Source organism: Talpa europaea, assembly GCF_964194135.1.
Source record: "Talpa europaea genome assembly, chromosome: 9".
Taxonomy (NCBI): Eukaryota; Metazoa; Chordata; class Mammalia; order Eulipotyphla; family Talpidae; genus Talpa; species Talpa europaea.
The window spans coordinates 28374361-28399665 of record NC_140076.1 but is presented as its reverse complement, the minus strand read 5'-3'; the positions used below and the strand labels follow the sequence as shown (position 1 = coordinate 28399665).

At 39.5% G+C, this 25305-nt stretch overlaps 1 protein-coding gene across 5 annotated transcripts in view; it reads right to left on the bottom strand.

Moving 5' to 3' along the window:
- MAST2 (microtubule associated serine/threonine kinase 2) overlaps positions 1 to 25305 on the bottom strand; it is a 139323-nt gene that overhangs the window by 93064 nt on the left and 20954 nt on the right. For 4 of the 5 annotated variants that reach the window (XM_084244120.1, XM_084244122.1, XM_084244123.1 and 1 more), the window contains exons 2-3: positions 21498 to 21645; positions 19420 to 19562 (exon numbers count right to left, since the gene is read on the bottom strand). In XM_084244120.1, coding sequence (XP_084100246.1) covers positions 19420 to 19562; positions 21498 to 21645 — 291 coding nt within the window. Of the gene's footprint in view, positions 1 to 19419; positions 19563 to 21497; positions 21652 to 25305 lie in introns of all 5 variants that reach the window. The other variant, XM_084244121.1, reaches the window with a different exon arrangement.

Here is a 25305-nt window from a genome sequence, read left to right as displayed (position 1 = left end):
TTTTGGGCATTTGGGTTGTTTCCATAGCTTAGCTATTATAAATAGTGCTGCTCTAAATATAGGGGTGCAGGTGTGCTTTGGAATTAATGTTTCTGTGTCCTTTGGGTAAATACCTAGGAGTGGAGTTGCTGGATCATATGGAAGCTCTATCTTTAGTAGGCTGAGGAATCTCCACACGGCTTTCCCTAATGGTTGGACCATTTTGCACTCCCACCAGCAGCGCAGGAGAGTTCCTTTTTCTCAACATCCTCGCCAACATTTGTTTTGCTAGTTTTTTTAATATGAGCCATTCTCAGTGGTGTAAGATGGTATCTCGTAGTTTTGATTTGCATTTCCCTGATTACAAGTGATATTGAACATTTTTTCCATATGCCTGTTTGCCATTTGCATTTCCTCTTTGGAGAAGTTTCTTTTTAGTTCTTCTGCCCATTTTTTGACAGAGTTGTTTACTTTGTTTTTGTTGAATCTTGTCAGCTCTTTGTAGATTTTTGTGATCAGTCCGTTATCATTAGTGTTGTGTGCAAAAATTTTCTCCCCGTCGGTTGGGTTTCTCTTTGTTTTGGTTATTGTCTCTTTTGCTGTACAGAAGCTCTTTAATTTGATGTAGTCCCAGCTGTTTATTTTTGCCTTCACTATCTCTGTTTTGGGTGATGTATGACAGTAAGAATTTTAAAATTAGGTGCCACCAAAGACTAGAATATCAACAGGAAGAAGAAGAGAAGGTCACTCACGAATGAGAAAATGCTGGAAAAAATGAATGAATATGAAAAAAATAAACTAAAAAGAAAAGAAGGCAAAAAGTCTGTGTGGCTACAACACAGAACAAGAATATATAAAGCAGAGAGAAAAAGAGAAGGGACACAGATAAGCTAAATCATTCAATTTTCAAAGTCTAAATGACTTTTACTGACTAAACGGACTGATGAGTACAAATTACAATGTTTATTTTTATCAAACATCCCACAGTAAAGAAAAAGGAATTTAGGGTCTCCCCTGGTGGCGCAGCGGTTGAGCGCTGGGCTGTGAAGCTGCCCACAGCCTCTGCAGCGCTGGTTCGATCCCCGGCCACCGGTGAGGGTCCCACATGGCACATAGACCTCTCCTGTTGTGCCCACTGCTCCCCTTAGCAGGGTATTTCATCACTCTGCCTGTTCTGTTCCCCGCTCTGGCTCTGGTGAATCCTCTCACCCTCCCACGCTTCTGACTGTACCCAGTGCTTGTATAAATAAATAAATAAATCTTTTTAAAAAAGAATTTCGAACATCAGGAGGAAATCACTAGGTTACACTTTTATCCATATGTTATTATCTTTTTGAAAATGAAATAACTTTCACTTGAAAGGATAATGCTAAGTAAAATAAGTCAGAAGAAGAAAACTAAATACCAAGTGGAGTCACTAGTATGTGGAATATAAAGTAACTAAATTAAGTAATAAAGAGAATTTGAAAAACTAACCCTTTATAGAGCTCATTACAGAACTGAAACACCAAGGGAGAGAAAGGGCGGGGGAAGGAAAAGCACAAAAAGGGAAGGAAGAACACGATGGTCTACAGTGGTGGAATAGGGTAAGTGGGTTTGTGGTGGGCGCACTATGGTTATAATACCTGATTGGGGGTATCCCAATACCGCCTGAGTTCAAAATTAATTAACTTTTAAAAATTATTTTTTAAAAAAATGACGCAATTTTCAAGAAGAAATGGAATGTTTGAAATCTAGCTGGTGCTTGAAGATTTTGTTTACAATGACCATATTTTTTTTAGTACAGTGATAAATATGAAGAGTAAAAGTCCCCATAAATTTTTGTCAGCAACGTTTCCCAGTATGCATTTTATTTTCATATGTTCTCCAAAATAAAGAACCCCAGAACAGTGGCCCTTTAAGCACTCTCATTTTTTAGAACAGCAAAAGCAGAAAAGGCAGAAGAAACATTATACAGGTTTTACCTGTGGACAATAATTTTATCAGTACAATAAATATTCTTCAATTCAGTACCCTAAGAAACTGGGCACTCTATACAAAGAAGAATGATTACTGATTGTGTGTGCCTTATGGGCAATTATTTAATGTGGAATGATGAAACTAAGAAAGCTGGTAGTAACAAGTTTGTTGTGATGATCAGTTAACCTTTTAAAATTAAAATAAAGTCTTCTCCCATAAAATTGATTTGAAATATGACAAATATAAAAGCAACTTTTTTTCATTCACAAGGAACTTCAAATGTCTCCACTACAAATGTTCCAAAAGTAGCAGTGGCCTAAGTGCCAACTTTTACCATCAAGAAGATTCAAACCTGAACCACTCATTAACTGAACATCAATTCCTGCAAAGGATGGAGGCTCCCCTACTTTCAAGGAAGGAGATCATGCATAATCTCCCAGATATCCAAAGGACCTAGGGATACTGCATTTGCAACTGTATAGGATGAAAGCACTACACTCTTTTTCCATTAAGTAGGAAGTCACTTTGAGAATGAGGGTCAATATACAGAGCAGCAAAGCTGAACAAAAGACTCTAAAATACCGAATTCCTTAAAGTATCCAATCTGGACTTCAATTTTTGTAAATCAATACATTTCTTTCATATTAATACCACTTAGAGTTTCCTGTTGTTTGTGATTCACAGTATCCTAAACCTCTATAGCTATCCTGACTATACCTAGAAGTGCTTTGTCCTTGAAGTTACTGGGCTTCACATTAAAAAAAAAAAATTGTTTTCAGAAAATCCTCTACAGCCTCCACTTTTATAACCCCCATCCAATCCAATAAATCTTCTTGCCTTTTTGACCACATCAGTCTCATAACTGGTTTTCCTGCTATATTTAGTCTACTCTCAATAAATCAGAGGTATACAGAAATGGAAGCACAGATTTTCAAAATTTGATCACAGTTATATGCCTAGACTATAGCAGAGCAATAATGTGAACCAATCATGTTCATTCCTTAAAATGACCTGCACCTAAAAATGCAGTAATACCTACTTGTCGTCAACATCATGATGACTGCACGAGGTAATGAGGAGCCTAAGAATGGAGGACACAGACAAGTCCCCAATAATAAATACTGTTTCCCTTCCTTGCAATGCTTCTTTAACTGAGTCAAGAACCCAAAATAATGTTATCTGTATTTAAAAGCAATATCAGAGAATAATTTTAATCACATTTGAAGTTACTAGAGTGAAACATCAGGATATATTCCAAGCAGCAAACATGAAAAAGAAAGTTCATATTTTTTTTTGTATTAGAAGAATACTGTTTTGTTTTGTTTGATTTACACTGAATTTATGTCACTGTGTTATAGGACAGGGAGAGGGGCAGCCCAAACCCCGCAAACCTGCCTATTCTAAATGGGTTCTGCCATCCGCCGCATCAACACAAAACATAGGAGACTTTAATGGGAAGGAACTTTAATAAAACTAGGAAACAATACAGGTAAGGCAAAGAGTCTAGTTTCTAAATGAAGCACCCAAAGTTACCCGTCCCCTCGTGGGTAAAAGTCCATCCAAATGGGATTGGCCCAGAGCAAGGCCCCAAAGCCTGCCACAAGTCTAAAGCATCTTCCAGTGGGGACCCACAGAAAAGGGTCAGAAACAACCAGACAAGCCCGGAAGGAAAAGAGCAAAATCAACATCAAGATAAAAGCTGCCATTGTCACCTCCCCACGGGTCTAACCCACATCTTTGTCACCCAGTCCACAACCAAAAGACAAGAGCAGTTTCTTCACGTGTCTCTAGGCTCCATGCGCCTCCTCCAGGTCTCCTGGCTCCATCCTGCTTCCTTCCTCAGTCCCTTCTGCTGCTTCTCTTCTTCCTGCTCAGCTCCACCCTCCCTTGGGTGGGGCAGGGAACCTCCCCCTTTCCTGGGGACCACCCTGTTACAACTGTGTGCATAATATTAAGAATAAAGTCTAGGGCCTCCCCGGTGGCACAGCGGTTGAGCGCTGGGTTGCGAAGCTGCCCGCAGCCTCTGTGGCGCCAGTTCGATCCCCGGCTGCTACCCAGCCACCAGAGGAGGGTCCCACATGGTGTGCAGACCTCTCCAGCCACCTGCTGCTCCCCTCAGCAGTGTACTTTGGTCCTTCTGCCTGCTCTGCTTCCTGCTCTGGCTCTGGTGAATTCTCTCACCCTCCCGCGCTTCTGACTGTCCCCAGTGCATGTATAAACAAACAAATAAATAAATTAAAAAAAAAAAAGCCTCTAAAAAAAAAAGAATAAAGTCTAGGGTCTCCCCTGGTGGCGCAGTTGTTGAGCGCTGGGCTGCAAGGCTGCCCACAGCCTCCGCAGCGCTGGTTCGTTCCCTGGCCGCCAGCGAGGGTCCCACAAAAAAAAAAAAAAAAAGAATGAAGTCTAATTTTTCTCCAAATACTTAACACTATCCCAATAATTATAATTATTATAATTATTATTGACTAATTCTTCCTGACACGACAGATGTGTCCTTTGCATATACTATTAAATAGAACTGTCGATTTCTATCCTCTTACTTAATGTTTTTACATTTTGCACAAAAACTATAATGATCTAATTTGACCCAAGCAATTCAAAATCTGGTAGGCTGCTCCCTTTTTTATAATCTTCTTTTAAGCTGTTTGAGATATTCTGTCAGAACCTTAGAATCATCTTGTTTATCTCTAAGATTATTCCCACTAAACTTACAAATGAACATCTTTACAATGATGTAATCAACCATTATTCCATGTGTTATACCTTTTCTTCTATAGCTTTCAAAATATTTTACAGCTTTATTCATAATAGACAGGTTACTTTTGGTATTTAGGGAATTTTGTTGCTAATGAGTAGACTATTTTCTACTATGTTTTCTGAATGATTATTGCTGCTATGTTTGACCATTATAGTTTTGTAAACTTGTACCTGGCCATTTTTATAGGATCCCTTGATTCTAACAAGCTTTTTAAGTTGATTCCTTTGGTGTTTCTAAGTAATTGTTATTTCAATGCCATCTACAAATATGATTTACTTTTATACAGTATTTATGAGTCTATCTATTTCATTGCCCAGAACTTTACAACTTTTTAAAAACAACAATGGTAAGAACAAATATCCTTTACCTTTTATTTATGTACTCAACAAATACAGCATGTTTGGCTTTTACCAGACTCTGTTCAAGTCACTGGAAAGAGAATTAGAAAGAAAACAGACAACATCCTGCTTTCAGATGCATATAAATGCACTATTTACTACACTGTCACCTCCCAAGAAACCTGGCAAAGAAAGCTGGAGGATCAATGTAGCTTTTATCTTGGTTGACTTTCTGAAAAAAAAAATTAGGAAGTTTAATTTATTCACCAAAAAGCATGAGTGAGACCCCAAAATTTAACTGAATTTCCATCTTCTAATCTGAAGTTATCCAACAGATTACCTGCACCACTGGGTACAATTTAGCTTTTCTGCACTTATGTACATAACTCTAAAAATAATTTTTAAACCCTTATATTATAATTTACCTATTTAGCACAAATAATCTAAACTGCTACTTTTCAAAAATTATTTCTATTTCAGAATGATCCATTACAGTCTGCTAGAGAGTAAATGCCAAAGTAATGGGGGGAAAAACTAGGAAAAAAAATAAAGGGGGCTACTGAAAAATACTCACAAGTGCTATGTAACCTGGCAATCTGGAACTCCTAGACAGAAACAAAGACTCAAGAGGAAGAGCAACAATAAACAACGTAGCGTATACTAAAAAACTGACTCAGTCACCAGGAGAAGTGATTGATTTAACACAAAAGAAAAAAAAGGCACAGAACTGAAAATATTTTCCATCAACAAAAAGGATTACCTTATGAATCCTGGCAACTGAAGAGAAATAAAGCTATAAAGAGTCAATAAAATTAAATATGGCTATGGTCAGCCATTTTTTTTTTTTTATAAATAGCTATTTGAACATACGTCACTGTGAGAGGTCTCCTGAAGCACTTTCTAAATACTTACAAAATACCCCCAAGATCGCTTCTCGGCCTTTTGGCTAAGATCAAGTGCAAAACACCCCCAAGAAATTAAATGCCAAATCTCATCAAATCAACTGCACTTAACAAGAAATCAAAATAAAGTGTTGACTTTTAAAGCCTGGTCACTGTGGGGCCTCCTGGGGTTAAGCACTGCACTATGAAGTAATCCGCAGCTTTGCAGCAGGAGTTCGATGGCCAGCCAGCCAGGGAGCAACCCACATGGCGAGGCAGACCTCTCCTGTCTCACCTGCTGCTTCCCTCAGCAGTGTATTTCAGTCAGTCTGCCTGTTCTGTTCCCCACACTGATTCTGGTGAATCCTCTCACTCCCAACATCTCTGGCCTGTACCTCACTCTTGTATGCATAAAAATAAATAAATCTTTAAAAAAATAAATAAATAAAGCCTGATCACTGTGTATTGCTTAAGATTGGATGCTCTTGGGGATTTTAAATGTTTGCAATGCCATTAATAAGAAGTTCAAATAATTAGAAGAACAAATAATATTCAGAATCATAAATATCATAATTTGTTGAATTTCATCAATCTTATGTTTTTTGTCTGAGCACTTAACAGAAACCAAAATCATGATAATTACATAGACCCTAGATGCTTTGTACCAAAAAAGTGATTTACAAAAGTCAAACCAAATGAAAACAAGAGAAATAGCTATACATCATGACAACAGACTGATTAACTCAGTATTTTATACGGAAATCTTTACTTGTCAATCTTTAAAAACATTCAATGATGGACTAAATGAAGCTGGCCTGTTCATTATTAATAAGACTAGAATGGGACATCATTTGTAAACCCTGATCAGTATACATAATATCTGTGCATACATACTATATGTAAACTGTAAACTATACCTTAATAAACTTAACATTCAGTTATTTAAAAAAGACTACAGTTGGATGACCTACTTTAAGCATGAAAAAGTAAATCATCAAATTTGAAAAAATTGTAGTATGTATGCTTTTAGTGCTAAGGGCATTCAAAAAAAACTCAGCTGCAGGTTGTTTATCAGTCTATTTCTTCCACATTGTTATACCTCACTTAACTCTTCATGTGACAAACTGCCCAAGACTTAAGGAAGAGAAGGCTGTCAGGCTGTCCTAACAGTTGTCAGATGTATGGCTATCATATATAGTGTATAACATGCAAAGTGATATTTTAAAAAGTTTTTTAAATAAATAGAATAAAACATACATTAGAATAAAACATACATTATACACACGTGACTTAATTAAAGGGGTGTGGTGGGAAAACAGGCTTGGTGATCAGAAACAGAATATGTCTCCTATAAACAATTTTCCCCAGAAGCATGTGATATCCAAAATGAGGTTTGCATCCTGCATAAGTCTGATTTAGTTACTCCATTCACTTAATATAATGTAAGTAAGCTAAAGCAGCATTATTTCTACCAAAGTAGAATGGTCATAGATAATATTTCTAATCAAAACTGTACATAATGGAATAAAGAGAAAGTTGATGCATTCAATCCCTGCCACAAATGAATTATATAGAACCAAAGCAATCTGATCAGTATGTTTTCAAAAGACACTAAGAAAATCAGCAAAAAAGATTTCTATTACTCACCTGTAACCCTCTCCTTCGTAGAATACTCGAATCATCCATAATAGAAATCAGACAAAAAAGCCACTCCCCAGACAATCAACTATTAGCGCCTACTGGTGTACTGCTGGGTAAGGAGGTAAACAATCAATCCTACTCTCATGCTGTGCCCACTATCCACTGTTCCACTAAACCAGTTCTCTCTCTGTCTGGGGTGAGTACACAATCACTGCCTCACATCAGAGCCACGTCTTTCTTCACAGCAGTACAGCGAGATCTCATCTGAATCACAACAAAATAGGGGGAAATACTTCATATTTGTTTTTCTTTTTCACACATATCCCTTTGGTTGAAAATATCTGAAATACAAGAAAGGAACAAAGGTCCCAGGAAAAAAATCCAAGCTTTGATAGCCTGACTTTAATCGCTAATTAAAAAGGTTTGGCAAACAAAACGTGTGAGTCTCCACCTACAGCTACTAAGCTTATAAAATCCATGTCACGTTTTCCTTTCCAAAAACAAAACCACTCCACATACATTTTTTTAAAAAATAGCAATTCTTCAGAAATGCAAGGAAAAACATATTATTCTGATGCCTATATTTTAGCAAAAGACTGATACAAAACAAGTTACTGTTTTTGACTAAGTCGGCAAAATTCCTTTCATCCTTTGTAAAGACAAAGCAAATGTCAGATTCTTTCGATATTGTCACAGGCTCTTTTGTTTCTCTATCTCTAGATACACTGATTTTCAGTTATTGGAGAGTCACGAAAGCCTCTTTCTCAGAAGCTTAGATCATTGCTAGGGTCAGTTTCCCTGCTCTTTTATATCCTGAAAGAGACTAATACACGTGTGGTGAGTTCTGAGCATGGACACATTCATTCATCTGTTCAGTGCTGAGGAGTACCATCACAGGAAAAACTCCCATTCCATCAGCATGAAAAGTCTAGTTTTAGCCAGGCTTTATATAAAACAATCCCAGAATTGTTGCTTTAGTCAATGGTTGCTATTTTCAAAGTAGGACTTCAGCCAAGTTTAAAAATGCTTTTAGTCTCCTAATTTATAGCTTTCTCTATATGTATATAGAGCTTAAGAGTGAAAGGTGTTTCTCATGATATGATTTTGTTACTTAAACACTGTATAAGCAATGTTTTAGACTTCCCAATTTTATAGTAATTGCCAGGAGCCAAGTAATCACAGGAGAAAATGAAGTAAACTAGTGACTTTTCTCATAAATAACAAAAAAAATTCAGTGAGGGCAGCACATATTTTTTAGGAAGAGGCTTAAATACATTATCTATCAATTCACAATCACTGTTCTTCAAAGTACAGGATATGCTCCAAAAAGTATTCTCTCCAAAGAATTTCAGGAGATATCAACACAAATTTCATAATTTGACAAAGATAAATATAAAGCACCCTGATCAAGCTGTTATATTAAGGAATAAATACAACAATAACTATAGGACATATTCTGTCCGTACTCAACAAGGAGGAAAAGCTGCCCCTTCTGCCATTACGACAGTTGCACCAACACGCTGGGGCTTGAAAAGGGGTCAATTTATAAAATCTTTTTCTGGTCTTCTTACAACTGATTCTATAGCCACACTGCTGAAAATAGCACAGCCAGGATCAATCTCCCTTCCATTCATCAGAAAACTTCTAATCCTTAACACAACTAGTGTGGTTTTTCATTGTGAGAACTAATAAATCCACATCTCCATTTATTCCTTCCATCTGCTGCTTCAAACAATGGCTGGATTATGTCTGTGGGGAAAACAAACATAAGACCTGAACAGACAGCTGATTTGCACTGGGTGTGCAATCCACTATATGGTTATCTGCAAAGTCACAGCTTTTAAAGCTATAGAATCTTTCTACAAAATTAATTTTATGGGGCCTCCCTCTCAGCACTATGAAGTTATCTGCAGCACTGCAGCACAAATTCAATGCTCACAGGGAGGTAACCCATAGGACACGGTAGACCTCTCCTGTCACACTCCCCGCTCCCCTCAGCAGTGTATTTCAGCAGATCCGCCTGTTCTGCTCCCCACTCCATCTCTGGGAATGCTCTTAGCCCCCGCACCTCTGGTCTAGACCCCAACATAAATAAAATAAATCTTCAAAATTAATTTTATGGAAAAAAATTAATTTTATGAACTAACTAAAATACATACATCAGCAGGGAGAAGAGTGGATCTCTAATCTATTTAGCAGTGAAAAAACATAAACAGTGCATTTTGACCAGAGATTCAAAATTCAAACTCTTCTTTCATTTAGTAATTCAGGCCTCAATTATTATGCCAACCACCAAGCTGGGCATGGGGAAAGATTATCAAGATTAAGATTACCCCTGGTAATGTTCCATTTTAGGAGACTAATTCAGTTCTGTAAGAACGCAAATATAATGAGTAAGTCAAACACAAAAAAGTAATTATGACGTAATGCAAGAAGTTCTACATCAGGGATATGACAAAGTATTAAAGGAGTGCCAAAAAGGTTTCTATTACATTAGGAAATCTACAAAAGTTCTCCAATGGAAATACCACGTGGTTACTGAAACTAATGTTATAGTATTATCAGCCCTTGGCCAAGACTATCTCCCTTCCCTAAAGTGTGCATAGTTTGAAAATCGTCAACCAGTGCTCACTACCTTAAATTTTTTTAAAAAGTCCTTCCCTTGTACTAGAGGAATACCACAGTATGGAAACAAAATAGCTTTTATCTCCAGTACTACCTTATTGTAAATCATAGCCTTCCAATGAAAAAGAACAATGCCTTGTTTCCTGAACACATCTATCTTTTTCCATCTTATATTCCTTGTAGTTAAACAGGAAAACAAGATAAGGTTGTTGAAAGAAATAATTTAGACAACAGATACCAATGCTTCTTAATCTTTTTTTTTAGTATTTCTAATGACTACTTCTACTTAGTATTTCTTTAGTATTTCTAATGACTACTTCTAATAAAGTAAAAATGTACCCTACCAATATTTTTCTGCCACACCCTGGTTTTTTAAAACCCTCAAATTTTTCTGCCACAACCTGGTTTTTTAAAACCCTAAAAGTCATACACATTTTTGTATTCTTCTCTCTAAATCAATAAAGCCTTCATTTTTTAACATTAAAATAATATGTATACATACTGCGGGAGGTTGAAGAAGAATATCCAAGTTGGAGGAAAATCAAGACTGCAAATGCTATTAAAGAATCCTAGAGGGGCTCCCTGGTGGCGCAAGGGCTTAAGACCCAACCTATGAATCTATTCACAGCCATTGCAGCATGAGTTAGATACCCCGCCAGGGAGCAACCCACATGGCGCCGCAGACCTCTCCTGACTCACCCGCTGCTCCCCTCAGCAGTGTATTTCAGTCAGTCTGCCTGTTCTGCTCCCCGCTCTGTCTCTGGTGAATCCTCTCGCCTCCCACACCTCTGGCCTGTACCCCAGTTCTTGTATGCATAAATAAATAAATCTTTTAAAAATAATAAAGAATCCAAGAAAAAAATGTTCAGGATGAACAAGAACAATGCGACCAAGAGAACCAACCCAAAGAACAATGAACTTACTGACTTGGAAGTCACAGGTTAAGTACCCTTTGCAAAAACAGTTTCATGGGTAGATGATTAATAGAAGCAGGTGTCCAAGTGACTGGGTGGTTTGCAGAATGAGTAGGAGATGAGGAAATAAAGATGGCAAATCTAGACAGCTATTCCAGTTTCAACTTAACTCTTTTCTAGCACAAACATCTCACCCCCAAAATTTTTAATGCTATTCTTAGAAATGAATAAATGGGATTCAAAACAGAGATGGGAAAGAGATACTCTCCTTCCATTAAAAATGGGAGGAAGATCTGAATAAATATTTCTCCAAAATTGACAGTCAGCCAACAAGCATATGAAGAAATGCTCATTATCACTTATTATTAGTGAAATGCAAATCAAAGCCATAATGAGTAACTCGTAATTCAAAGAAATCAAATGGAAAATTAGAAATTTGAACTGAATAAAAATAAAAACATGTTATAAAGTGTACAATGAAAGTTGTACATAGAAAGCATTGTTTACCTATATTGGAAATAAACAATCTAATGACCTCAGCTTCCACCTTAACTAATTATTATAGAAAGAGGAAATAAAATCTAGTATAAACAAAGAAAATGAATCAATAGAGAGCAAAAACCAATAAAACAGAAAATGTACATATAGATACATAAATAAAAAGAGAAATCAATGAAAAGTAAGGTCTTGAGAAAATTAATAAACCACTGTTAAGATGGATTAGGATTGAAAAAAGAAAAAAAATTTTTTAATTTAAATTTTATTTTTATATTCTCCATACAATTACAACCCCCTTATTTTGACCCCAATCCCTCCTTTCCCCACCCCCCACACCCCCATAGGGTGTCTCTGGTTCATAGTTGTTTGTTGATTTTGATTTTTTCTTTCTTATAGTTATTCTTTTTCCTGGTCCCTTATTTAAGTTTTCTAGATTCTTGCTATGAGTGAGACCATCTGGTATTTTTCTTTTACTTTCTGGTTTATTTCGCTGAGCATGATCCCTTCCAGCTCCGTCCATGCTGCTGCAAATTGCATGTGTTTATCTTTTTTGAATGCTAAGTAATATTCCATGGTATATATGTACCACATCTTCTTGATCCAGTCATCTATTTTTGGGCATTTGGGTTGTTTCCAAAGCTTAGCTATTGTAAATAGTGCTGCTATAAACATAGGGGTGCAGGTGCTCTTTGGAATTGAAGTTTATGTGTCCTCTGGGTAAATACCTAGGAGTGGAATTGCTGGATCATATGGAAGATCTATGTTTAGTAGATCAAGAAATCTCCACACAGCTCTCCATAGTGGTTGAACCAGTTTGCACTCCCACCAACAGTGCAGGAGAGTTCCTTTTTCTCCACAACCTTGCCAACATTTGTTGTTGCTAGTTTTTTTAACATGTGCCATTCTCACTGGTATAAGATGGTATCTCATTGTAGTTTTGATTTGCATTTCCCTGATTACAAGTGATGGTGAACATTGGAAAAAGAAAAATTTAACAAGATCAGGATAAAAGATAACTCCATGAGAATAAATTCCACAATTTAGATGAAATGGATAAACTCCTTAAGAGACATAAACTACCAAAATCCCTCAAGAAACACAGAAATTATGACTATCTCTGTATCTATCAGAGATTAAATGTATAACTTTCCTACAAATGAAACGATAGGTGTTGAATGAATGACAATGAATTATACCAAGCATTTTTCTTAATCCCACGTAAACTCTTTCCAAACATTGACAAGAAAAGGAGTATTTCCCAACAGATACTATAAGTTCAGCATTATCCAAACTTCAGACCCAAACAAAAGACATTATGAGAAAACTACAGACCAATAATCCTCAGGAATAAAATGCAATAATTTTAGCAAATCAAGTTCAACATATATTAAAAGGGCAATATACTGTGACCAAGTGGGGTTTATGCCAGGAGTATAGGTTGGCTTAACATTTAAAAATCAACCAATGAAAATAACCAATATCCAAACTATAGTTCACACAGTTCTCCTTTTCAGCAATTCAATTATACAGGAATTACTGTTAACTAGTTCTCTGAGAATAAGGACAATGTCTTATATATCTTATTTATCTAGGAGTCACAAATCCTAACACTCTCTGGGCACTGGAAACATGTTTACTGAATAAATAAAAAATCCAGAATATGTGGCTATATTTTTCTAAATGCTAACTTAAGACAGATAAGATTTAAAAATGCAACCTACATTAGAGATATCATGACCCTAATTTAAAGGCAAATCTAGGGCCTCCCCGGTGGCGCAGCGGTTGAGCCCTGGGTTGCGAAGCTGCCCGCAGCCTCTGCAGCACCGGTTCGATTCCCAGCTGCTCCACGGCCACTGGAGGAGGGTCCCACATGGCGCGCAGACCTCTCCTGCTGCCCGCTGTTCCCCTCAGCAGTGTACTTCGGTCCTTCTGCCCGCTCTGCTCCCCGCTCTGGTGAATTTTCTCACCCTCCCGTACTTCTGACTGTACCCAGTACTTGTATAAATAAATAAATAAATCTTAAAAAAAAAAAAAACACAGCTTAAAAAAATAAATAAATAAAAATAAAGGTAAATCTAAATAACATCACCCTCAAAGTTACAATTACTGATGTTATCTTTCCTTTATATCTCTCTACCCAAAGAACTGGTAACTAAACTTGTTCAATTATTCTAGCAAGATTATTTATGAGGTCCTGTAACAAATAAATGCCTCCCTGTAATTAGTACCTTGGGCTAAAAATTTGCAAATTAGTTTCATTGGGACCACAGAACCAAATAAACTACCACAGCTTCAGTTTATCAGAGCTTGTGTTTTTAGTAAGATGCTTATTACATATATACATCATATGTTAAACACTGATGGAATATCTTAAGGCACAATTCTTCCTACAATTCTCTCTCATATAGCATAGTAATACATTGCGATTGCTTCTCTCTCTCCTCCTGCCTCTCTCTCTGTCTCCTAGGCACAACAGACTATATGCTCTAAAAGAGCATATGGCACATTTTATGGGGTCATAAAATGATATCATAGAAACAATCTTGCAAGTATGGGAATATAAAAGGGATAGTCTAGAACAGTTTAAAAAAAAAAAAAAAACTACCTAAGCAGGGCCTCCTTGATGGCCTAGAGGTTAAGTCTCAGCACTATCACTGCCTCAGCCTGAGTCTGATGCCCCGTTGGGGAGCTAACATACATAGGGGGCAGCAGACCTTCCTGTCTCCATCACTGCTCCCCTTAGCAGTGACTATCAGTAAATCCACCTGTTCTCCCCACTCTCTCTCTCTCTCTCTCTGGTGAATCCTCTCACTCTCACCCCCCAACCTCCACACCTCTAGCATTCCTTCTCATTCTCTACACTTTGCCATGATCATTTATATTTTTTAAAGATTTATTTATGCCTACAAGAACTGGGGTACAGGTCAGAGGGTACAGGCCACTCATGCAGCAGTGGCTGGCCATAGCTTGATAGCACTGTCTTTAACCCCTGCACCACCAGGGAGGCTCTGAGAATTAACCTTATTTTAAAGATGAGAAAACAGAGGCTCAAATAAGTTTAGTGTTTACTTAAATTTCACATAGTTATATATATATATGCGTGGATTTGTAAAAGAATTACTTTTTAGACCTGAATTCAACTTCTCTTCTCCCAAGGTTTGGCATTTTGTTTTTTCTAGGTCTTTTATTTCCTGAGTTATTTGCTTAACTATTGTAACCTCAGGCTATCCTTCCCTCTCTTTTCTCCTATTCAAAGATTCCCAGTTGGAGATTATTTATATTGAGAAATAACCCTTTTTTTTTTTTTTGCATAGAACTGGGGTATAGGTCAGAAGTGCAGGGAGTGAGAGGATTCACCAGAGACAGAGTGCGAAACAAAACAGGCAGATTGACTGAAATACACTGCTGAGGGGAGCAGCGGTGAGACAGGAGAGATCTTCGTGCCATGTGGGTTAGCTCCCGGGCCAGGGATCAAACTCAGGCCTTAGCGGTGATAGTGCTGAGACTAACTTTAACTCGGAGGTCACTAGCGATGCCTGACAACCCAATTAAGTGGGTAAAGTTTCTGAATAGTTCTTCAAAGAAGATAAACAAATGGCCAACAAACACTAGATGCTCAATGTCACTAATCACCGGGGAAATGCAAATCGAAACAAAATACCCCTTCAGACCACTCAGTCAATTAAAACCAAAAAGACAGATAAGCAAACATTGATCATGATGCAGAGAAATCAAAACCCTCAAGTATTGTGATGGAGGACAAGAATAGAAAAACTGGAAAGGAGGCCTCATAAGACTAAAACCTGACTCACACAAGGAGATGTGGGTCGAGGGGAATAACATGACCATTAACACAGCTGTAGAGGTTGTGACCCTTAGGCACCAGTGCTTTATCACAAGGCATGAAACCCAAGCAGGATCAGATGCTATAAGGAGTGGAGCACAGGCCTGAGGGTAAATATATAGAGACTGGGCCCACCGTGGAATCTCTGGTCCCTTTCTAGTTTGGCCTATTACCCAACATCAGCAACAAGCAGGCCACTTCACAGAGGAGTGACCCCTCCAAAAAAGAAAAGGACTATACCAATGCAGTCTCTGCACAGGCTCGGGGCGCCACTCCCACCGCCCTCCTGTGACTATGCAGGTGCTTCTTTTCACCAACTCTCCCCCTCCGCAGGGTACAGCCTCCTGCCTGCCCATGACCTGTACATGCCAGGACTTCTCTTTACTGACCTCCCTCAAGGGAGGCCGCTCTCCTCAAGGCCGCCTGCCTGCAACCATGCAGGCCTCTCTTAGCAAACCTGTCCCTTTCCCTTTCCCTAATAAACCTGTTCTTTAAATATAACGAACGTCTCTGTCTCATGGAGAAACGTACCTGGGGAACTCGCTGTGTGCAGCTGAACCAGGAGCTCTGGTGAAACCTTTCCCAGAGTGAACCCAAGGACCCCACAACTCCACAAAACAACATCAATTGTTGGTGGAAATGTAAAATAGTACACCCACTTTAAGAAAACAGTATAGCCTATCCTCAATTAAACAGTTAACCATACAATTCAGCAAGTCTACTCTTAAATATATACTCCCCAAAAAATGAAAATACATGTCCACAAGGAAATTTGTAAACAAATGTTCACTGCATTATTCAGAATAGTCAAAAGGTAAGAAAAAAACTAAATGTCTACCCAGACAGCTACAGAAAATGTATATACACACTGAACAATATTAAGCAGCAAAAAGGAATGAAGTAATGGGCCTCCTCGGTGGCACAGCAGTTGAGCGCTGGGTTACGAAGCTGCCCGCGGCCTCTGCGGTGCCGGGTCGATCCCCGGCTGCTCCCCGGCCACAGGAGGAGGGTCCCACATGGCATGCAGACCTCTCCTGCCGCCCGCTGCTCCCCTCAGCAGTGTGCTTCGGTCCTTCTGCCTGCTCTGCTCCCCGCTCTGGCTCTGGTGAATTCTCTCACCCTCCCGCGCTTCTGACTGTACCCAGTGCTTGTATGAATAAATAAATAAATAATAAAATAAATAAATAAATCTTTAAAAAAAAAAAAGGAATGAAGTAATAATCCATGCTACAACATGGATAAACATTAAAAACATTAGCTAAGTGGGCCTCCCTGATGGCGCAGCGGTTGAGCGCTGGGTTGCAAAGCTGCCCGCAGCCTCTGCAGCACCGGTTCGATCCCCAGCTGCTCCCCGGCCACCAGAGGAGAGTCCCACATGGCACTCAGACCTCTCCTGCCACCCGCTGCTCCCCTCAGCAGTGTACTTCGGTCCTTCTGCCTGATCTGCACTCTGCTCTGGCTCTGGTGAATTCTCTCACCCTCCCGTGCTTCTGACTGTACCCAGTGCTTGTATAAATAAAAATAAATAAATAAATCTTAAAAAAAAAAAAAAACATTATGCTAAGTGAAATAAGTCAGTCACAAAAGGCCTCATATGGTGATAGAAAGTTGATTAGTGGTTATTCAGACCTGAAGGGCAGGGAGGCTGGGAGGATAAGGAGCTAAAGGGTACAAGTTTTCTTCCTAACTTTTTATATTCTAAATGAAAATATCCTAAAACTTAGTACAGTGATGGTTGCATTAACCATGAATATACCAAAAAGTCACACATTGTGCAGTTTAAATAAATGAATATCACATCTGAAATGTATTTCAATAAACTATTTAAAAAACAGTAATTTAGTAATACTCTATTTCAGTTAGCCTAGGTTCAGACTCCCACAATATCAGCCCATAATTCCCACTGTAACATAATACCTAAAAATTAGTCATTAATTAAGCAGATTAATTTTGGTGGCAGTTTTCAAAAGGCTATGTGTAGAATCAGGCATAATAGTTTAAAGAAAGAATTGCTGTCTCCAATCACCTAATCCTATGAGATCAAAATCTCTGTAACAGAACATAGATCTCTCTTTTCAAGTTTCAGAGGTTAAAGGGAGGGGTAAAGGGAGGAGAGGGCAACTTTAATAGACATATTAGAACAAGTGGGGATAGCTGAATATGTCTATAGATTACGTAGCATTATTAAACTGCTATTAAACTTCTTGAATCAAATAATGTATTGGGGCCTCCCCGGTGGCGCAGAGGTTGAGCGCTGGGTTGCGAAGCTGCCCGCGACCTCTGCAGCACCGGTTCGATCCCCGCCTGCTCCCCGGCCACCAGAGGCGGGTCCCACATGGTGCGCAGACCTCTCCTGCCGCCCGCTGCTCCCCTCAGCAGTGTACTTCGGTCCTTCTGCCTGCTCTGCTCCCCACTCTGGCTCTGGTGAATTCTCTCACCCTCCCGTGCTTCTGACTGTACCCAGTGCTTGTATAAATAAATAAATAAAAATAAATAATAAATCTTTTTAAAAAATAAATAAATAATGTATTGGTGGTGTTTTGGGAGACTATCTTTCATTTCTGGAGAAATAATTACGTAATGGTGAGGCATCTTACTATCTGTGACTTGCCTTGAAATATTTCAGAAACAAAAAAATACACACACACACACAAACAAAGCAACTGTGATGAAAATGTCATGTCACGTTAAAACCAAGTTGGCCAATCTAAGTAAGCTTATGTGGGTACTCACTGTAATATTCTTCTCATTTTTCTGTAGGCTTGAAATTTTCAAAATAAAAACCTGGGAAGAGGGGAAGTTCCACAAATGATCCTATTCTCCCTGTAGCCTAAGTGTCACAGACTTCAGGTCATATACAAATTTCTTGAACCAAAATTCAACTTCCCTTTTGCTTTAAGACGACTTCTATCCCCAATTCCTTGGATGAACAAATGAACAAAGCTTTCTACTCCACATATACCAAAAAACCTATAATCAGAGTAGATGAGATTACATTTTAATGGAAACAAGTTTCTGTTATTGTGACCATACAAATTCTAGTGTGCCTTGTCCTTTAAATAAAGGAAAGAATATAAGATAAGCACAGTCAATGAATGCCTTAAGTAAAGAAGCAGGGTCAAAGGGTACAGGCAGAAAACCATCCCAGACTACATAACTTAATCACTGTTAGAGTCTTTTTTTCTTTCTTTTTTTTGTGGGACCCTCGCCGGCGGCTGGGGAACGAACCGGCACTGCAGAGGCTGCGGGCAGCCTCTCAGCCCAGCGCTCAACCGCTGCGCCAGCAGGGGAAGCCCACTGTTAGATTCTTTCTATCATAAAAAGCCTATACAAAGAAAAGACCTATTTTTTCACCCAACACATATTTAAGTATCCACTATGTGGCAAACATACTCCCTATCTTCATGTGCTAAGTATATGTACCATAGAGCTATACACAGAAGCGAAACAACCTCAAATGATTTAAATCATTTCTATAAAGAAAGCTGTTTCCTAAAAAATGTATTCATTAAAGTTACAATCATACAGAATTTTTTTCTAGACTTAATACATAATCAAAACCAGTGACAGAATGCACATAATCAGGATATATTCAAGTAAATTCCCTTCTTTACAATGCTTCACTTTAAGAAATTAAAATACCCAGGGCCTCCCTGTGGCATAAGGGGTTAAGTCTCAGCACTATGAAGCTATCTGCAATCCCTGGCCAGGATGCTAACCCACATGGCGCAGCAGACCTCTCCTGTCTTGCCTGCTGCTCCCCTCAGCACTATATTTCAGCAGATCCACCTGTTGTGCTCCCCACTGTCTCTAGTGAATCCTCTTGTCTCCCCCCGCACCCTGGCCTGCACCCCAGCTCTTGTATGCATAATTAATCTTTAAAAAAAAATTAAAATATCCAAATTCTTAAAAAAGGAAAACAATAGATATAACAAAAGACAATCACAGATTTGTTCACAGAGCAACATAACATCTTACTTACCAAGCCAGCAGTAAGAGAAGGTGCAGACTGTCCAAGGGACTGGTTTCTCATTCGGACCAAATTTGATGCTTCTCCTGAAGACTGGCAAGTCACCTGTCCCACATTGCTATGTACGCTGCTGGATAAGGGGAGCAGCTGCTTACCTTCAAACACAAGATTTGGAAAAAACACTTGTACTTTTATTAATAAACAAATGAAAAAATATAAACACATTAATAGCAAATGGATAAAAGTATACTGACTCAAAACTTCACAAATGTGAAGTTCCCCAACATCCATTTTAGAATAGATAGCTCTTTAAAAGCTCCAACTGCCTTCGTGGTGAAAGTTACAACTGAAATACTGAACTGAGTTAACTATTTTAATTCTCTGTAATATCTATCACATGTCAATTCCCCTACTCTGACACCCAATCTAGCAGGTCAGGAATTTTCCAGTCCCTTCCACTCTACCTAGTTCCTTACGAACTCAAAGTGTAACAAGAGTGGAAATGACAGCATCTCCCTTTAGAGCTTTTGTTTTCAGAAAACAATAAATCTACATTGTTAATATCAAGCTCTGGGTTGACTCACTGGTGGAATCTTATTGAAAAGAATACAAGAGAGTTACTTATAAAGACTGAGTTCTACAACTGCAATGACTTTCTGAGGTGCAAATCTCATTTCAATCCCTTTACACTACTGCTAGTGATCTAATCAAAATAAATATAGTCATTTTAGTCCCTTCCTTAAAAACCTCTGATGGATCCTTCATGTTTAAAGAATTAAACCAAACTTCTTTTTAACAAACTACAAAGGCCCTCCCTAAATCAGATTATCTTCTGGGCCTCAGAGTTCCTTCCACTCTTTTCCACATATTCACTCACTCTACTTTTAAAACATTATGCTCTACACCTGACTTTTTTTTTTTTTTTGAAGATTTATTTATTCATTTACACAAGATCCTGAGTACAGGTCAGATGCGTGGAAGGATGAGAGGATTCACCAGAGAGAGAGTGGGGAACAGAACAGGCAGACTGATGAAATATACTGCTGAGGGGAGCAGCAGGTGAAACAGGAGAGGTCTGCTGCATGGTGTGGGACCCTCACCGGCAGGCCAGGATCAAATCGGTGCTGCAGAGGCTGTGGACAGCTTCACAGCGCAGCGCTCAACTGCCTGCGTCACCAGGGGAGGCCCACACACCTGACTTTTCTTGCTGACCAAACTCATTTAAAAACCCTCCCTCTTCTTGGCAAAATCTTATTTGTCACGGAAATACCATTTTAATAAAGTATGAGGAGAGAAGTTTTTGGTTTTGTTTTTACTACAGTGTTCCCTCTTAAACAAACAAAAAGTGATGCAACTTATTTATCTGTTGGATAACTTAAAAAGCATTAAGATTTTAATTTGAGGGCCTCCCTTGGTGGCGCAGGCGGTTGAGCACCGCACTGGAAAGCTGTCCGCAGCCTCTGCAGCACTGGTTCGATCCCGGCCGGCCGGGGAGGGTCCCACATGGAGCGGCAGACCTCTCCTGTCTCGCCCGCTGCTCCCATCAGCAGTGTACTTCTTCAGTCTGCCTGTTCTGTTCCCCACTCTGTTTCTGGTGGATCCTCTCACCCTCCCGCACTTCTGGCCTGTACAACAGTTCTTGTATAAATAAATAAATCTTTTTAAAAACATTTAACTAATTCCTATTTGAATGATTTTCTTAAATTTCTTCTGCATGAATCTTCTAAAAGTTTTGCATGAAGGAAGTGGGAAGGCATTAGAAGTTTTGCAATGAGTTCTGAAAATGGTTGTGGGGGGAGAAAATCAAAAGAGGCAAAAATGCAAAGTTTACAGAAGTGAGCAGAAAGCAAAAACTAAGATTAAAAGGGAATAAACAATGACAGCAGCCATAAAAGAAATATCTAGAAGGTTCAAGATATTGGGATTCAGGGATTCTATGAGGAAGCACTAGAAAAGTAGACAGTCCTACCTATAAGTGTTCTATACAAGACTCCCACTAGAAAAGAAACTATCAAGATATCAAGTCAACTGATACACTCATAAATATTGATAAAATTTCTACTTCTTAAAAGAAAATTTAAGATACTTACCTGACAAAGAATTGGCCAGGCTTCCTCTCCGTAACTTACAATCATCCTGGCTAAGCTGTCGTTGGAGTTTAGCTTTTCCAGTGGATGAAAAGATGTCAGGATTGCTGAGCTTCCTGAAGAGCAGGGGACTAAGTCCAGTTATCACATCCTTCAAAGAGAAAAAAAAAGTAAAACACAAGGCTTTATTTTCTTCTCCAAAAGTATAAGTACTTTATATTTAACATTACTATAATATTCAGTACAATTAAAAAGTGCCAGCATTTTACATTTCTTGCTCAGTAACTAGTCAGAAATACATTTCTTGGTAAAATCTGTGTGGGTATGTAATGAAGGCTGTGGGATATTGGTTAAAAAGTTCCACAAGAAGGGGATCAGGGGGCCTCCCTGGTGGCACAAGGGGTTAAGACACAACCTATGAAGCTATCCACAACCAGTGCAGCACGAGTTTGATCCCTGGACTGCCACGGAGCAACCCACATGGTGCAGCAGACCTCTCCTGGCTCGCCCACTACTCCCCTCAGCAGCGTACTTCAATCTGCCTGTTCTGTTCCCCACTCTGTCTCTAGTGAATCCTCTCACCCTCCACACCTCTGACCTGTACCCCAACTCTTGTATACATAAATAAATAAATCTTAAAAAAAAAAGGGAGGGAGCGGGTTCATAAAATATGAGACATTTTGATAAGATATATTATTCACAATAAGTACACGTTTAGTTATGTTTATTTTTCTGCTTTTATTCAAACTTTTCCTATATCAAATAAAAAAGCTTATTTAGTTTTAAAAATATCATTAGATATCATATACCTTCCTTTACCTGTCATACAAAGTTAGAAATACCTCTAACATTTAACTAATGCTAAAATAAAACGTGCTTTATCTGTCTATAACAGAAGCTAAATACATGTTTTCAATGAAAAAGTGCAAAAGTACTATGGAAAAAATAGACAATATGAAAAACTTTCCATTGCCCTTATTTTAGTCTAGTCTCTGCCAATGGCTGTTCCTTCTCTGAGTCAGCAGTGTCCAACATATCATCATCAAACCAAAGATGTTCTGAAGCAAACACCTCCCTAATTTGCATTTTTTGAAAAGAAAGAGGCACATCTTTTATATTTCAGTGAAGGAAGTTATAATAAACATAGATAAGTAGTATGTCAAACTGGTCTTCACAGTACAATGACAAAATGAAAATCATAAAAGAAATAACTAATATCTACACCACCTGCCATTTGAAAAACAAGATGCAAGTAACTGATACCATGGTAATATTAAAAAAAAAAAGCACAGGGGAAAAATGGAAAAAGTGTCCACCTCCCTGAGAAAAGATTATTTTTTTAATCCTTTCAGGTCATATACTATTAATTGGTGGGTTCGCAATCCACACAGGAAGTGCTAAATTGGTTGGTAGTGGCTACCCTGAATAAAATTTACAATCAGGGTCTCCCTGGGTCGCAGGCAGTTGAGCTCCACACTCTGCAGCGCTGATTCAATCCTGGCCGGCCGGGGAGGGTCCCACATGGCGTGGCAGACCTCTCCTGTCTCACCCGCTGCTCCCCTCAGCAGTGTATTTCTTCAGTCTGCCTGTTCTGTTCCCCGCTCTGTCTCTGGTGAATCTTCTCACCCTCCCACACATCTAGCCTATACCCCGGTTCTTGTATAAAAATAAATCTTAAAAAAAAAAATTTACAATCACCAAAACATAAAAATAAGAGTGAAGGTCGTAAATAAAAATAGTGGAATAGAGAAGGGAAAAACAGTTTTTTTAACTGGTGGTAAGCAGACAAAAGAATACAGGAGGATATTTAGGCACTATATCATGAAAGCAGTAGATATGTCCAGGCAGCTTTAACAGCTGTGAGCAGGGAGGAAAGGGAACTAAAAACAGTAACTAATAGGCAACAAAGGAGCAGTCAGTCTTTGGGTCATCAAGAATGAAACAGCATCTATGCATTAAAAAGAAACCATAGGGCCTCCCCGGTTGCGCAGCGGTTGAGCGCTGGGTTGCGACGCTTCCTGCGGCCTCTGTGGTGCCGGTTCGATCCCCGGCTGCTCTCCGGCCACCAGAGGAGGGTCCCACATGGCGCGCAGACCTCTCCTGCCGCCCGCTGCTCCCCTCAGCAGTGTGCTTCGGTCCTTCTGCCTGTTCTGCTCCCCGCTCTGGCTCTGGTGAATTCTCTCACCCTCCCGTGCTTCTGACTGTACCCAGTGCATGTATAAACAAAAAAAAAAACAAATAAAAATAAATTTAAAAATAAATAAATAAAGTGTAGGATCCACTGTTTAAAAAAAAAAGAAACCATAGGGCCTCCCTGGTGGCACAGCGGTTGAGCGCTGGGTTGCGAAGCTGCCCGCAGCCTCTACAGCACCAGTTCGATCCCCGGCTGCTCCCGGGCCACCAGAGGAGGGTCCCACGTGGCGCCCAGACCTCTCCTGCCGCCAGCTGCTCCCCTCAGCAGTGTACTTTGGTCCTTCTGCCTGCTCTGCTCCCCGCTCTGGTGAATTCTCTCACCCTCCCATGCTTCTGACTGTACCCAGTGCTTGTTATAAATAAATAAATAAATAAATAAATAAATAAATAAATAAATAAATAAATCTATCTTTAAAAAAAAATAAAAAAGAAACCATAGAAGGGGCCTCCCTGGTGGCTCAAGGGGTTAAGTCACAGCATGATGAAACTGTTTGATCCCTCACCAGGGGGCTGACCCACATGGCACAGCAGACCTCTCCTGTCACAATCTGCTGTTCCCCTCAGCAGTGTATTTCAGTAGATCTGCCTGTTCTGCTCCCCACTCTGTCTCTGATGAATCCTCTCACCCCTCCCCCCGCACCTCTCACCTGCACCCCAGCTCTTGCATGCATAAATAAATCAGAAGAGGAAGACAAAAAGGAGGAGGAGGAAGAGGAGGAGAAAGAGGAAGAAGGAGACAGAGATGGAGACGGATACAAAGATGAAGATGAAGAAGAAACACAGAAGCAAGCAGGATATGGCCACTAATGCTGGCAATCCATCAAAAAAGGACTGGCAGGGAGGAAACCTCAGTTCATAGCTGCCTCTGCAGGGGAAGGCAATGCCTATTTCTCTAGTTCTAGCCAAAGAAGATACAAGCATGAGTGCGACAGTGAGCCAGGGAGGCAGGGGCCCCAGTACGGAAGGCATAGTTCAGAAAGGCTGAACACTCCACTGCCACCATCCATTTTCTCCCAGGAGAGGGAGGTACAGTGGATACAGTAAAACCCTGTTCAGCACCCTGACCAAGAATAAACTCCATTATCCTCCCCAAACACACTGAAGACACAGCTACAGATGAGTTCTACCTGACATAGATTCTACCTGATAAAGAGCACCATCTACTGGAAAAATGGAAGCTCTGCACCCTTAATATTTAGAAAGAAAATAATCAAGAGACCAAAAAATACAACAAATGTCAACCGAGTCTGCAGGAGAGTATTATACCATAGACAGAACCTATCTCCAGAACCAAACCACAAAGAAATGGAAGAGCTTTTCTTCCTATCAGGCACAGAATTCAAATTTTCCATGGCAGGGCCTCCCCGGTGGCGCAGAGGTTGAGCGCTGGGTTGCCAAGCTGCCCGTGGCCTCTGCGATCCCCGGCTGCTCCCCGGCTACCAGAGGAGGGTCCCGCATGGCGCGCGGACCTCTCCTGCTGCCCGCTGCTCCCCTCAGCAGTGTACTTCGGTACTTCTGCCTGCTCTGCTCCCAGCTCTGGCTCTGGTGAATTCTCTCACCCTCCCGCGCTTCTGACTGTACCCAGTGCATGTATAAACAAAACAAACAAACAAACAAA